The 14,675-nt window shown below is 48.3% G+C and overlaps 5 protein-coding genes across 5 annotated transcripts; 4 read left to right on the top strand and 1 right to left on the bottom strand.

Annotated features, from left to right (window-relative positions):
* The first annotated feature begins 788 nt into the window (after positions 1-788).
* On the top strand, positions 789-2,389 carry EDB82DRAFT_149233 (ubiquitin-related domain-containing protein). The gene has a single exon (XM_065607070.1). It carries the CDS (start codon positions 1,253-1,255, stop codon positions 1,940-1,942), a length of 690 nt encoding a protein of 229 aa, XP_065464620.1. The 5' UTR covers positions 789-1,252; the 3' UTR covers positions 1,943-2,389.
* Position 2,390: 1 nt separating this feature from the next.
* EDB82DRAFT_149234 (uncharacterized protein) lies at positions 2,391-4,796 on the top strand. The gene is made up of 2 exons (XM_025733831.2): positions 2,391-3,393; positions 3,449-4,796. Exons 1-2 carry the CDS (start codon positions 2,476-2,478, stop codon positions 4,646-4,648), a joined length of 2,118 nt encoding a protein of 705 aa, XP_025584698.2. The 5' UTR covers positions 2,391-2,475; the 3' UTR covers positions 4,649-4,796.
* A 1,581-nt stretch (positions 4,797-6,377) lies between these two features.
* On the top strand, positions 6,378-10,877 carry EDB82DRAFT_430068 (Sucrase/ferredoxin-like-domain-containing protein; the record flags this gene model as incomplete). Its single annotated transcript, XM_025733830.2, has 5 exons — positions 6,378-6,602; positions 6,708-8,788; positions 8,985-8,992; positions 9,551-10,029; positions 10,155-10,877. 5 exons carry the CDS (start codon positions 6,378-6,380, stop codon positions 10,875-10,877), a joined length of 3,516 nt encoding a protein of 1,171 aa, XP_025584697.2.
* A 1,632-nt stretch (positions 10,878-12,509) lies between these two features.
* Positions 12,510-13,009, top strand: EDB82DRAFT_474299 (uncharacterized protein; the record flags this gene model as incomplete). The annotated part of the gene is made up of 3 exons (XM_025733828.2): positions 12,510-12,582; positions 12,633-12,794; positions 12,852-13,009. The coding sequence occupies 3 exons, from the start codon at positions 12,510-12,512 to the stop codon at positions 13,007-13,009; spliced, it is 393 nt and encodes a 130-aa protein (XP_025584695.2).
* Positions 13,010-13,296: 287 nt separating this feature from the next.
* Positions 13,297-13,947, bottom strand: EDB82DRAFT_554470 (uncharacterized protein; the record flags this gene model as incomplete). Its single annotated transcript, XM_025733827.2, has 1 exon — positions 13,297-13,947. The coding sequence occupies one exon, from the start codon at positions 13,945-13,947 to the stop codon at positions 13,297-13,299; it is 651 nt and encodes a 216-aa protein (XP_025584694.2).
* Between the last annotated feature and the right edge of the window lie 728 nt (positions 13,948-14,675).

Genomic DNA, 14,675 nt, shown 5'->3' with positions numbered 1-14,675 from the left:
TGAAGTCTCCCCGTCTTTTGTTAGTGTTATCATGGCTGGTGTCTCCACTTTGAACGTATCTCGGCAATGGATGAGTTGTTGATCCAAAGCGTTCGCTTGCGGTTCCTGAGCCCAAGACTTGATTATTAGAATCTTGAGGCAATGATCGTCTGTGATCTCCCGTATTAGAGCTGAAAGAAATGATCCGCCTTTCATGCTGTTTTCTTTCGTTGAACGGCGTGTTTTTCTTAACAATACATAGACAAGCATTGCTTTTTGGAGCCTTTCCCGGGGTAAAGTGGCGACATGCCGCTGTCTGGGCCCCGCCACTCCGCTCCGGTGCATGAGCTCTAGCGTTGGACCGTGGGTATCTGCTGATGAGTGAATGGCCGTGAATTAGACGGTGACGGGCAAGTGAATGCGACGGTCCATGATGGGCACATTGTAGCAGCTGCAGTTGTTCGTTATAAGGAGCGCTTTCCTTTGGGAGAAGTCTCAGTTTGAGACTGCCGTATAATATACGTGTGTTCTTTCTTGGCTTTGCTTTATTCGTAAGCACCTTCTAGACTCTACTCGAAAACACCAGAGCTCCTGACATCAGTCTGACTCTCAGCCTTTGGGTTTGCCCAGACCCACCTGCCACTACGGGCAGCATGAGTAAAGCGATAAGTATCGGATGCTTCGCGACAGCATACCCTAACCTAGGTATCCGTATGTTTAGGATAAAGAGATAAACAGCCTAAGAAGAGCGGGTCAAGATGGCATAAAGTCCAAGTTAGTTATTTTGTTTCTTACGCAGGTAAGTTTTCTGCAACCGCAAGGCTCGCCTTGCCTGTTATCACGGTGAATGCATGTGCATGTAAAGTGCGGTGCACAGCAGCCTGGCCAGATTCTGGAGCCTTCCCTAGGAGTTACCTAGTCGTTGCCGTCATTGGCTATTATGAATCATTCGCCCCCGGAAGTTGCGCCTTCTCTGGCTGGGTTGCCAACCTAAGGTACGCGCCTGCCTTGTTGCTCTTGCTCGTCACTGCCTGGCAGCTGGCAGGCGTAATCCGGTCACTGCGCCCCCTTGCACCTTGCGTTTAATCCAAACAAACCTTCCCCTCACCTACCTACTTAAACCTCCTCCGCCTCTTCTCAACCTCGTCTTCTTTTCTTTTCACAACATCTCGCTCCCAAAACATTCACTTCTTTTTGAACCCAACCATTCATCTACATCATCCCATCCGAAATACCATCAACCCAAGAACACTTGCATCATACCACTGCCATCATGCAAATCTTCGTCAAGACCCTTACTGGCAAGACCATCACCCTTGAGGTCGAGTCCTCCGACACTATCGACAATGTCAAGTCCAAGATCCAGGACAAGGAAGGCATTCCTCCTGACCAGCAGCGACTGATTTTCGCCGGCAAGCAGCTCGAGGATGGCCGCACCCTCTCCGACTACAATATCCAAAAGGAGTCAACCCTTCATCTCGTCCTCCGCCTTCGTGGTGGTATGCAGATCTTCGTTAAGACCCTCACAGGCAAGACCATCACCCTTGAGGTCGAGTCCTCCGACACTATCGACAATGTCAAGTCCAAGATCCAGGACAAGGAAGGCATTCCTCCTGACCAGCAGCGACTGATTTTCGCTGGTAAGCAGCTTGAGGATGGCCGCACCCTCTCCGACTACAATATCCAAAAGGAGTCAACCCTTCATCTCGTCCTCCGCCTTCGTGGTGGTATGCAGATCTTCGTTAAGACCCTCACAGGCAAGACCATCACCCTTGAGGTCGAGTCCTCCGACACTATCGACAATGTCAAGTCCAAGATCCAGGACAAGGAAGGCATTCCTCCTGACCAGCAGCGACTGATTTTCGCCGGCAAGCAGCTCGAAGATGGCCGCACCCTCTCCGACTACAACATCCAAAAGGAGTCAACCCTTCATCTCGTCCTCCGCCTTCGTGGTGGTCAGTAGGGGCTTTTATTACTAGGTGGCTAGTGGCTATTATGAGACACAGTTTATGAAGGCGTTTGGGACCGGCTATAGCATAGCATAACATAGCTTACTTCGCAAGGCAGCATTTTTAATAGACTCGATTGAAGTCTAGGTACCTTTCTTTCTGAATTACAGTGAAGTCGTCTGGTGCACTGTGATGTTGTCATACTTCTATTCAAAATTTACCCCACATGCTGTCAGCTGGAGGCATAAGAGACGAAATTACTAGACCACTTTACGCTATTTAGACTATACTTCTTAGTGTGTTTGTTTCTCACAATTTCCTATTGATGATTTCTTCCGTTGCTCTGAAGCTTTGATCTTTAGACGATAAAAACAAATAGCCTAAAATTCAGAGGAAGTCTTGCCCACTTAGTAGGTCATTTAGACCCGCAGGTTGCGCATCCCCAGCTAGGTAGCTCGGCTCATGACGAGTGGGGTTGACATAGTAATATCATAAGCTCCAACACCATTATCTTTCGAACGAGCAGCTTGCCGTAGACTGATACGCTATGCCTTCTTACTTTTATCACATCAAATTCGAGCTGTATCCTACACCTGACCCATTAACTCCTTCGTCAGAGACCTCAGACCGCAAGGACAGTATCTGGCTACCGCTGCCTGAATCGAGCGTTTTCGACGACTTTCCATCCCACTCGAGACCAGATCGACAGACAGCCTACAGAATACCAAATACTCCCGATTCTCCTTCATACGGCCCTGCGAACCACGCATCTCCATACGCGACTGTAGAGCGAAACTCGTCCATTTCGAGCCTTGGTATAATCGACTGTGGCACAGCCGCTAGGCCCCCTGTCAAGGAAGACGAACGAATAATTGAAATCGTGTCGGAGAGGCAGTGGCTCGAGAGAGCCAATAGCTTCCCACCACCGAACTCGAGCGCCGCAATACACCCGCAAAACGCAGTTAGAGACTGGAGGTTTGGTCGTGTTAGCCTCGAAACAGTCGATTTACAAACCGGACACAAAATGGCTGGCGAGGGTAGTCGAAACGCTCCATCGGCGGCACCCTCTCTAGGGCCTATGTTTGGAGGAGCTGGTACGGCGACCAAGGCAGATCTCCTTCAACTCGAAACAAAGAATACCGAACTCGGATGGGGTGTCGTACACTTTTACCGAGAGGGCGACGAGACGCTTAGTCTCGTTGAAGCGGAGGGTCAGGAGAACGGAACTGGAGACTTGAAAAACAACGACTGTACAACTCTTTGCATCCCGGCAGTGCCCGCATACATGTCCCCAGGTGATCTTATGGGGTTTGTGGGGGAGAAATGGAGAGGCGATATCAGCCATTGCCGCATGGTCATGACCTCGCGAATGAACAGGTACCTTGTTCTTCTCAAATTTCGAGATAACACCCGAGCGAAGCAATGGCGTCGGGAGTTTGACGGCAAGGTTTTCAACACTATGGAGGTAAGTGACAGAATGTATGATCTAAGACAGGAACATGGTCGTTAACACTTCCCAGCCTCAGATATGTCATGTAGTGTTTGTCAAAAGCATAACATTTGAAACCCCAACGCGAAGAAAGTCCAACGCCGCTCACTCACCTCTACCCTCTTCGGCAGGAATGTCGAGTAGTCTCCGGCCGTTTCCTCCCCCAACGCCGAATCTTGTAGAACTACCTACATGCCCTGTATGCCTGGAGCGTATGGACGAGACAAACGGATTGATGACTATTCCTTGCTCTCATGTGTTTCACTGCACATGCCTCCAGAATTGGAAAGGAGCTGGATGTCCAGTCTGTAGATTTACGAACACGTCACCTGATGCGAACCTGGATCCCTCAAACCCTCATACACAGCCGTTTGGATCAGGAGCCTCGAATCTTTGCACCATCTGTAGCTGCACAGATGACTTATGGATTTGTTTGATATGCGGCTATGTAGGCTGTGGCCGTTACAAAGGAGGCCACGCAAAAGACCACTGGAAAGAGACGGCACACTGCTTTTCTCTTGAGCTGGAAACACAGCATGTCTGGGACTACGCCGGTGATATGTGGGTGCACCGGCTTATACGAGCCAAAGGCGATGGAAAAGTGGTGGAGCTTCCTTCAAGGAGCAGATCAATTGGCCACCTGGAAGAAGATGATGTCGTACCTCGGGCAAAGCTCGAAAGCATCGGTCTGGAGTATACGCATCTGGTCACCAGCCAACTTGAATCGCAGCGGGCATACTATGAAGAATTGATTAGCAAGACCGTCGACAAAGCCTCGAAAGCATCCACGACTGCTGAGAGTGCTGCTGCCCAGGCCTCCCAGGCCATGGAGAAGTTAGCGCTATTGGACGAAAAGTATACGACTCTCAGTCAAGAAACGATCCCCGAGCTGGAGAAGCAACTTGAAAGAGAGCGCAACAAGGCAAACAAGAGCGAAATATTGGCACGCAGCCTCGGAAAATCTCTCCAGGAAGAGAAACGGCTGAACGAGGGATTGATGAAGCGAATTGAACATCTCAATAAAGATCACGAAGTAATGGCTATGGAGCTGGAGAAGGTCAAAGCGGAAAACGTAGATCTGCAGGAGATGAACCGGGATTTGAGTATGTTTATCTCTGGGCAGGAGAAACTGAAGGAGTTGGAGAATGAAGGTAAGATTGAAGAGGGCGAGCTTGAGGGAGGTAGTGTGAGTGTGCCGGATAAGAAAAGCAGACGGCGAGGAAAGCGATGAGAAAGACGAGGTCTTGTTGTTCTCCTGGTATGATAGCCAATACGTTTCTTGTCAAGCAAATCATGTATAAGGCGTTCATTATTTGGCGGTCTACGGCACAGCTGGTAGAAGCAAACGCATTGTTACACATGCAAAAACAGGGGGGCCTGCCAAGGTGACTTGGAAATTAATACATAATATTCTCCAGCTACGTCTTCCAACCCCAACCCAGCATCTGCAGAAACCTGAAGATCCTTTCGACCTCGGGATACAGAGACGGTTTGATGGGATGTGGATGAGGCAGAAACAGCACTCATTATAGGATGCCGTGCACACCCACCCTACCACCCCCTCCATTGATGTTAGTGGTTTGATGGCGCATTAGAGTCTCAACCGTATCCAGTGTGACTACGGCTGGCGCTTTTTGTTGGGACTTGGCTTCTATTGATAGACAAGACCTGTGCCGAGAGAATGCTCCTGTTTCTGGGCGTAGTTTTCCAAAGCCTAGCCATACCAAGTGCTCAATGAATGTTAAAGCAATGGATACTGAATGGTAAAGCTCGAATGTTTTTACAGGATTGACATGTGAAAGTCTGGGCGCACGGATATGTTTTCCTCGTCGTTGTTTCTCGGAAATTCGCAAAGGGTCCATGATGGAGACTGTAATGTTGGTAGCGTGATGAAGTGGCGGTTGGTCCCGGGGTTTTGAATAAACTACTAATCAGTGGCTGGTGGCTGAAGGTAGATATGACGATGGTGGTGTGAATCAACTTGTGATCTCGCTACGTATTTTGTATTACTTGTGATCAATCCATGTGAGCAAAGGGTACAGATGTTTGTTGATGCATGGATTCGAGGCCATGTTTCCAGCGCGGATGCTTCAAGTTGGATGACCTCCTATTTTAAACCGCTTTACTGGTTAATGATGCGCCGTTGAAATGTGGCTTATACTCGGCATGTTCTGGTTCACAAATGTCTTTGACCATAATGATTGTGCAACATAGAATTGGAGAGATCCTTGCAACACGCCAGTTACTTGCAGTGCAAGCCGCTCTGCGCCTTACCGTACCGGATCTCTGATAGTGGGGTGATAGACAAATATTGGCAAGGGCGAAAACGCCGAGAGCGAGTACGGCATGTAACCAAAATCATCCTCGGTCATGAAATAGGGAGGTAAGTTCGTTGGATAGGGACCGAAGAGGAAGCTGATAGACAAGGACAATGGAATCAATTCGGAACTTCTCGATAAAGTTGAGGTATTCGTTAACAGGATCATCCAATGCTATGACAGTAGCTTCATAGCTCCAAAACCAACCTTTCCTTACTGGGTGCTAAGGCACCTTATCGAACCCTCGATTTCCCCTCTTCAGGGTACAATTACAGGACAGGACATCCCCAACCCCAGCCCCAGCTATTTCTCCATCTTCACCTCATGTGCATCACCTCCCATCCTGTTCTGTCCTGCATTGTCTCGCCTCGTCTTTTCCCCAGCTTATCCTGTCCGTCCAACAGGAATGCTGAGGGCTTAAAACTGTTCTTAGTGTCGATTTCAATATAATTTATCCAACATCTTGCATCACTTATATTCGTTCGCTCCAACCCGCCCAGAGGCCCGTCGCCCCTCACGTCGAGTACACCTCGCTTGTCTAGCTCTGTTAAAGATTTTTACAACGTCCATACCCACCCTTCGACCTTATTCAGTTTCTCTCACCTGCTCCAAGAGCGCTGGTCTCTTCCTCGCTCGCCCGCCATGTCTAAACAAACCGGCACCAAGGACGCGGCAGCGCCGCAGTCCGCGACGAACCCGACCCCGCAGAAGGAGCTCTATCCTATGGTGAACTGGAAGTACGACATGTTTCTCTACACCGTCGGTAACATTGTTGATATGTTCTTCCGAGAGGTTGTGCCTCGAGGTGCCTGGCGCGTCCCTCAGACAGGTCCCGTCTTGTTCGTCGCTGCGCCGCATGCCAACCAGGTCAGTTGAGCTCTGCAAATCCTCTTTATTGTATACTGGTGGAGGAGGCGGAATAGCAGCTCGACGTTGTCATTGTATACCACAGTCCGCTAACACCTTCAACAGTTCGTCGATGCTATCATTCTTCAGCGAACACTGCGAAACGAGGCTAAACGACGAGCATCTCTTCTTATCGCCCAAAAGTCGGTTCACGGATTTATTGGTTGGGGTTCACGACAAGTTGGCTCAGTCCCCGTCGGTCGCGCCCAAGATGCTGCCAAGCCAGCAACCGGAACCATTTACCTCCCCGATCCTATCAACGACCCAACTCTAATTCGAGGTGTTGGCACCAAATTTGGACAGGGTGAAGGTGAAGTTCAGGGCATGCTTTTCTTGCCTTCCGTCAAGGGTCAGAGCGGCGCCAGTGTCGATATCTCCCAAATCATCGGCCCGGAGGAGATCCGTGTCAAGCGGCCTTTTAAGGGTAAGCTCGCTTTGTCACAGCTGACAGGCCGTGACGATATTGATAGCGATGGTAACTTCACCAACAAAGATGTGAAGGGACCTGCCCCAGGCTTTCAGGGTACCAAGTTCAAAATGGCACCTCATATTGACCAGACCAAAGTCTATGAGGCTGTCTTCTCTCGTCTGTGCAACGGCGGCTGCGTTGGTATCTTCCCGGAGGGTGGTAGTCACGATCGCACCGAGCTCCTACCTCTCAAGGCTGGTGTTGCAATCATGGCTCTGGGAACTTTGGCTCAAGACCCTGATTGTGGTCTCAAAATTGTTCCTGTTGGTATGAACTACTTCCATGCTCACAAGTTCCGCTCACGCGCCGTTGTTGAGTTTGGCGCCCCCTTTGAGATCCCTCGTCATCTCGTCGAACTTTACTGCAACAACCAGCGTCGTGAAGCCATTGGCCAAGTCCTGGATACAGTCTACCAGGCTCTCAACTCAGTCACCGTTTCCGCCCCCGATTATGACACTCTCATGGTGATCCAGGCCGCTCGACGACTTTACAATCCGACAGGCAAAAAGCTCCCGCTCCCAGTAGTGATTGAGCTGAATCGAAGATTGTGCATGGGTTATGAGAGATACAAGAATGATGAGCGCATCACATCCTTGACTGCTGCGGTGAAGGAATACAACTCGCAACTGCGATACCTCAACTTGAAGGATCATCAAGTGCAGTATGCTAAGATGAACATGCCCAAGGTCATTTTTCTCTTTATCTACCGATCGATCAAGCTTCTCCTCCTTTTTATCTGCACCTTGCCGGGTCTAATCCTCTTTGCACCTGTCTTTGTCGCAACCAGAATCATCAGTCGGCAAAAGGCCAAGACGGCTCTGGCTGGCTCAACTGTCAAGATCCGTGGCCGCGATGTTATGGCGACGTGGAAGATTCTTGTAGCAATTGGTCTTGCGCCTACGCTGTACCACATCTACTCTGCAATTGTCACTTTCAAGGTTTGGCAGGATCGTCTGTGGGGTTATGTCCCGGAGAGCGTACCGCTGTGGGTTATCTATTTCGCCATGTGGCCATTTATGGTTGGTATCACATTTGCGTCTCTGCGCTTCGGTGAGGTTGGCGTCGACATCTTCAAGTCTCTAAGGCCACTTCTGCTCTGCCTGACACCGACCTCGAACTACAACATCCACAGATTTCGAATAAGGCGAGCTGAGCTGAGCGCTCAGGTGACGGACGTGATCAACACCCTTGGACCTGAGATGTTTGACGACTTTGAGAAAGCCCGGCTCGTACCCGACCTGTACAAGGCCGAGGGCGGCGCCGCGACATCTCCCAAGGCGCATCGACGACGAGATAGCGACCAATCGAGTACTGGTCTCGAGCCTGAAACACCACCAGCACTATCGCGACGAAGCACAACACAGTCCAGCCGAGCCCTTCCGCGCAACGACTCGTTCAGCAACATTGGTCATGTGGGTATCTTCTCTACACGACCACCATCCAGAGCCCGCAGCAGGTCGCGTTCGAGCAGCAGTGGAGGCGGATTTGGATCTGGCGGGTTCCCTCTTAGTGGATTCACCACCCTTGACTCGAGTGGCGGATTTGATGAAGCGACTCGCAAGATTCGAGAGGCGATGAAGCATCGCCGACACAAGACAGACCAGGAGAGGACAGATGGAGATGAAGAGGATGATGATAGTGAAGAGGAGGGATATGATGAAGCCAGGAAGAAGAACGCGTAAGCGTTGAAATAAAAATGGCTGGTAATGGGGTTGGAAGACGCCAAGTTGCTGTAGCTCGGACATCTTGTATTATTTATTTAGCTTCAGTACATTATATCTCTTATAATACGTTCGTGATGCGCTTCTCTGGGCATTCGTTGTCTTCACTTGGACGCTGCTTGGTAAATCAAATGGTTCAATATATGAGACAAGCTCTTGGCGTTACCATATGTGTATACAGCCCGGGTCTATATCTAGAAGTCTTCTAACGCTACCCAAGGCCACGGAAAAACCATCAGTACCTAGATATTGTTTTCCAATATTCCTGTACCTTGGTATATATAAGCAATTAAGAATGACTTGGTGATGTATTTTGTGGTAGTTGACAGCGGATCCAATGACGTGCGTGACAAGATAGTCAATGGTGTCAGGCTCGGTGATAGGAGTTAGACGGGGTAAGTAATAGAGCGAAGGAATAGAGCGAGATTTACGGGAGTCACTTATGGATATAATGGATTGACGAGCATCCAATCTGTAAATATGATTTGGATATTTCGACATTGCATGCTTCCTCTTTTGAGTTTTTGAGGTAATTAACTCGGCTAACTGATCCTTGCAAGATTGATTAACTGATTGATTGTTTGATTATCAATCAGTACAAGCTCTAAGGGAAATCCAATCGTATACCGGTTAGATCCATTAATTACGAATTAATTACCTATTCTGGTGGATTCAGTACCCAAATTGTCAAATCCGAGCCGAACCTACGGCATCAGAAGTGGACGGCCCTAAAAACTACCGACGACTGACTTGCTTCTCTTGGATCATGACTTTATCTTCCACTCATACTCACCCTCAACCTCACAATTCTTCTCACTCAACAACAGCCGCCGCACCGTCTTGGCTTCCACGCCCACCAGCAAAGCAGAGAATGGCTCTATCATTCAAAAACCTCGTGAGCTCCGTGCTAGGCTCCGGAACTGCCAAGGACGACAAGCCGCCATCGGCATCGGAGCTGTTCGTTAAGACAGACCCCAAGGTAGACGGCGAGGAGTGTCTGCACGATTGCGACAACTGCTCGGCCCGGTATCCAAGGGGCTTTAAGATCGAGGAGGAGGATGTGCTGTATGGTCTCGTTGCAGCTTGGAGTACGCATGTTCTTGTTGGGACGGGAAAGACGGATTGGGTGAGGGATGTGGAAGAAGAAGAGGGCAGTGTCATGCAAGCTTTTTCCAAAGCAGTTGAGCCTTCAAATGGAGTTAGTTTGCCACCTGCCTTACACGAGTTGATGAGTATAGTGAGAGTGTCTCTCATTCACGTTAACTCATTTATATCTTACAAGTTATGTTCAGGCGGTCAATTGCTAACAAAAAAAACTCATAGAAACTCAAGCTGTCGGCATCTAATATGCCCACTCCTCATGACACAGATGACTACTCTGAACCCACAACACTTCTACTCTTGCCGGCATTCAAGCTTCTTCGTAATGTCCATCCTTTCAGCGTGCCTCAAATCATTACAGAGGTCATCAACCAAGCGCCCACCAGCACATCTCCTCTCACACCGACACCTCTTCCCGCTTCTCTGCCATCTCCGGATCCAGCTGCTGGCATTCCCGATGTTTCTCTGACCGACTGTCCTCATAACGCTGTTATCCTCATGTGCAGTCACCGAACACGTGATGTCCGCTGTGCGCAGAGTGCGCCTATTTTAAGGAAGGAATTCGAGCGCCAGCTGAGGCCGCTCGGCCTGTATCGGGATCTACACGATGAGAGGCCCGGTGGAGTGGGTATCTACTACATCAGCCATGTGGGAGGACACAAGTATTCTGCTAATGTAATGATCTACCGACGGCCCAATGCGTTTGGCTTGGATGATACGGTCAAGCAGCAGAACGGCATGAGCAATGGTGAGAAGAACGGTGACAGCGCCAATGGTTCAGGAGAGGATAGCGTTGGTGCAGCGCAGGGCATCTGGCTTGCTCGTGTCATGCCTGAAGACTGTGAGAACCTGATCCGATATACTGTGCTCAGAGGCAAGGTCGTCAAGCCTGAGCGTCAGCTACGAGGCGGATTTGATCGCGGCAGGGGAGTCATGAGTTGGTGAGAAGCAAAGCATGATGAAGAGCAGTATTCTGGATAGAAAATGGGGATCGAGAGAAAGAGGTTGATACCCACGGCCCTGGATGGACTCTGAGGGAGCCCAAAGGGCTGATGCTTCGTGTAAGAATTGCTTAGATGAAAGAGATAGAATGAACAGATAGAGTTTACGATATACTATGTTTGGTACATGGACTGAGTGATTTCCATCTGGTGATGGATAGACGCTGCAGATACCATATGGAGCAATTCGTTCCGTGTTTCGTCCAACATGCAACGTTGTTCAATTCTTGCACCATTCAGATCTCAAAAGTCATCATGAAGAAGAAGAAGAAGAAGAAGAAGAAGAAGAAGAAGAAGATTATAGATATGAGACATAACCGTGCAAGTATAGAAGACTTCCAAAGCTTCGTTATCCTATAATTTTATCTGTTACTGCACATCATTCGAATCCACTGGATCTCAGCCATTTCCTTGCCGTGGAGGCCACGTCGTCAGATCCTTGATATGGAGCAAAGAACCCTGTTGAGAAGGAAGATCTGCAGTAAAGATACGTAGTTATGTTTGTTTTTCCCTCTTTCTGTACCTTGCAGAGAGAGCCTCATTGACTCAGCTTCCCTTTTTGACTTTAACGGCGGGTGGAGAAACAAAAGTTGAAACTGGTCGTGTCAAGGAATTGGGTTATGGGGCATTTTGTTTGGCTGGAAGAAATAGCGAATAGTGATGGAATGTTTCCTTACCTACTAACTTTTGTTTGCATTACGCGTCGCATGTTACATAGCAGAGAAAACTGTGGACACGTTTTATGGAGACGAACAAGTTGAGCGAGCGTCATAATGGACGATCATCAAGGTTATCTATTTTCTTACTATTGTGACTGAATTAACGAAAAGTTGGAAAAGAGAATTCAAGACGTTGGATTAAAGATGTTGATGTCTAAATCTCACAATTGACTTAAGCTACCTAGATTAGACTAACGGCTTACATCGGATAATTAATCACCTATAAAATGCTAATTTATAACGTCTTGGGTATAGGCAGCATATGCAATGCAGCCCATGTGAGCCTCAAGTCCAACCATCTAACAGGGAAACACCCAAGACAAGACAAGACAAGCTTTCCCTCTCCACCCCCCTGCACTTGAAATCCTAGCATTCATCAAGACGAGACCCTAGTGTCATTATTGGTTCGCTCACAGATAATTCCGTCTAATACGCCAGTGGGTTGCATCCAATACAACAGACTCAATTCTCGTTGATCACTCAAGGGGTCTAGAAACTAGGACGGAGAAATTCTTCCATCCAAGTAAAGATTTGCGAGGCTATCAAGGGGGATTGCGGACCTACTACGACTACGTAGCCACAGATACAGATAACTATATAGTCATGGCCTTGTTCTCGTCAAAAAAACAGGTTCTATCTCCTTGACCCATCCCATTCTTTTAACTCTATTCTTATCAACAACTCCCTGGTCTGTGACCCATCTATCGTTATCCATCTTTTATCCTTGTTTGTTCTTGAGCTGGCCTCGTCTCGTTATAAAAGTCTACAAGTCGCCAACTGCCGTCCTACTTCTCTATCCAGAAAACCACAACAATAACATCTTGTTCTGTCACTATCTCTTATTCACAACTACCAAGATGAAGTCCGGATTCTTTGCCTTTGTCCTCGCCACTGTGGCTCCCCTTGCCATGGCTGCTCCTTTCCATCCCCGTGAGTTACAATCCCAGAGAATTTCGTATAACGTACTAATATTCGTATAGACGGCCCTCCTGGAGGTTTCTTCCCTCCCCCTCCTATGAACGGCACTCTTCCCGGAGCTGGACCTGGCGGACCCGGCGGGCCTGGTGGTCCTGGAGGTTGGTTGCCAGTTCCTCCTCCTATGCCTCCTAGCCCCCCTGTTGGCGGTCAACCTGGCAGTGGATGTAAGTTGCACCGCAAGCACAACTTGAATCAATATCTTTACTAACGTGCCTCATCAGTGCCTGTTCCTCCCGTTGTTCCCACTCCTCCTGTGGTCCCTACCCCCGTCCCTGGAGCCCCCGTCTTCACTCCTCCTGCTGCTCCTGTTGCACCTCCTCCCGTTGCCACTGAGGAGCCCGTCGTGGTCCCTACTCCCACTCCCTTTGCTCGCAACTAGAGCGACTACGACACGGCGCAGTGGTTTGATTGAGTTTGCTTTTTTGTTCTTGTACATTGAATAGGATTCGCATCAAGGAACCAGATAGATAGACTAGGGGTTCTCTTGTTATACATATTGATAGAATGCCGCTAGCCGGCGAATGGAATAGAGTTTTGTTTGGGTTGAACTTGAGCCTTAAAGGGAGGTGATTTATGATTTGTGATTATTCTGATGCTTGTTCTCGTCTAACCCCTGATATCTTCATAGAGCACAGATTGCTCAGCATCCTTCCACTCACTCGATTCCTAATCATAAATGGCGTTGTGGAAAGTAGAACGAGACCAAGCTTGAGAGCCATCGTCAAGGTTACTGTCAACAGAGACATCGTCAAACTTATTACCAGCCATATTCGCCCACTCGTTACGAAGATAAACAAAAGAGTTAGAACCATCCAGCCGAGCCTTCTCCATGCGCCCAATGCGGAGCAGCCTTCCAATGTAGTACACCTGACACTGCAGATCCTGCAGGTCACTGTAGTCGGGGGTTTCCTTGACAAATGTATCATGAAAGCTGATGCGGTCAAAGCCGGTGATCTTCGTACCCTCGATGGGCGACTTCTTGTAGGCTGGGTCGAGAATATAACGGTTCCACATTCGCTGTTCGTCTGCCTCCAGCTCTGCAATGTAGTCAGCCTTGCGGGCTTGGTACTTCGTGTAAGTCTTTTCGTAGGCATTGTCGAGAGCGCGAATGACCTTAGCGAGGCGTACACGATACTCGACACTGTTCTTGTCAATGACATCAGGCTGATCCTCGTCGTGGTTAAAGCGAGCAAAAGGGTATTCTTGATAGCGAGCAATGCTTCTTGGATTCTCGAAAGATTCCGGACAGTCGAGGTTGAGCTTAGAAGCCAGAGTGGCTAGGCCGGTGAGTTCGAGTTCCATATCGATTCTTCCCATTGTAGCGGTATTGGGAGGACTTGTTGTTGAATTCGGATTATATATGTTCTAATAGAGTTGGTTGAAACTGGGTTTTTGTGCTATTTGGAAGTGGTAGTTGGTTTCGTGAGTTTATATACATATGCTTTTAGGATAGTCTTGTCACAGACGGACAATTCAAGGTCAAGAATTTCATTAACGAATCTTTTAATTACAGTCATTGACCATCACAGTTATTATCAACTTGCATTTCACTATCAATCCGAGTTGTGATGAGAGCTGGAGCGCGATGCCTATTGAATAGATATACTAGAGGAAAGATAAGATGATATAATTGCTGTAAAATCATTGCATTGTGTTCTTAATCATGCCATACTTGACTTCCTAACATCGTAAAAGCAGTCTATCTTGCACCCACCCATGTATACATAACACATAAAAAAAGAAAAATAAAAAAAAAGGACCTATTCATCAAAACCGCCATGTTGCGCCGATACCCATAACATGAGTGATTTATATTCAAATCACCAACCGACCGTCCAGACATTACCAACCCACATTCCACCATCATTTTTATGTTGACAAAAAATAGAAAACAGAAAATAATGAGATATGATCATTATCACAAAACCGCTGTGCCCAAAAAGGAATAAACAAGAAAGTTAACAACCAAGCATTTTCTATGCTTGGAGGGGTATCGAGAAGAGAGGCTAGAAAGCCGTTGAAGGTCGATGGAGTGTGGTTCAGGA

Source organism: Fusarium venenatum (genome assembly GCF_020744135.1).
Source record: "Fusarium venenatum strain MPI-CAGE-CH-0201 chromosome Unknown EDB82scaffold_2, whole genome shotgun sequence".
NCBI lineage: Eukaryota > Fungi > Ascomycota > Sordariomycetes > Hypocreales > Nectriaceae > Fusarium > Fusarium venenatum.
This window is presented reverse-complemented; position numbering and strand designations above follow the sequence as displayed.

Coding starts and splice junctions, on each gene's coding strand:
- EDB82DRAFT_149233 (XM_065607070.1), top strand. CDS start 1,253: ATGCAAATCTTCGTCAAGACCCTTACTGGCAAGACCATCACCCTTGAG.
- EDB82DRAFT_149234 (XM_025733831.2), top strand. CDS start 2,476: ATGCCTTCTTACTTTTATCACATCAAATTCGAGCTGTATCCTACACCT. Junction 3,394..3,448: donor AGGTTTTCAACACTATGGAG/GTAAGTGACAGA, acceptor AACACTTCCCAG/CCTCAGATATGTCATGTAGT.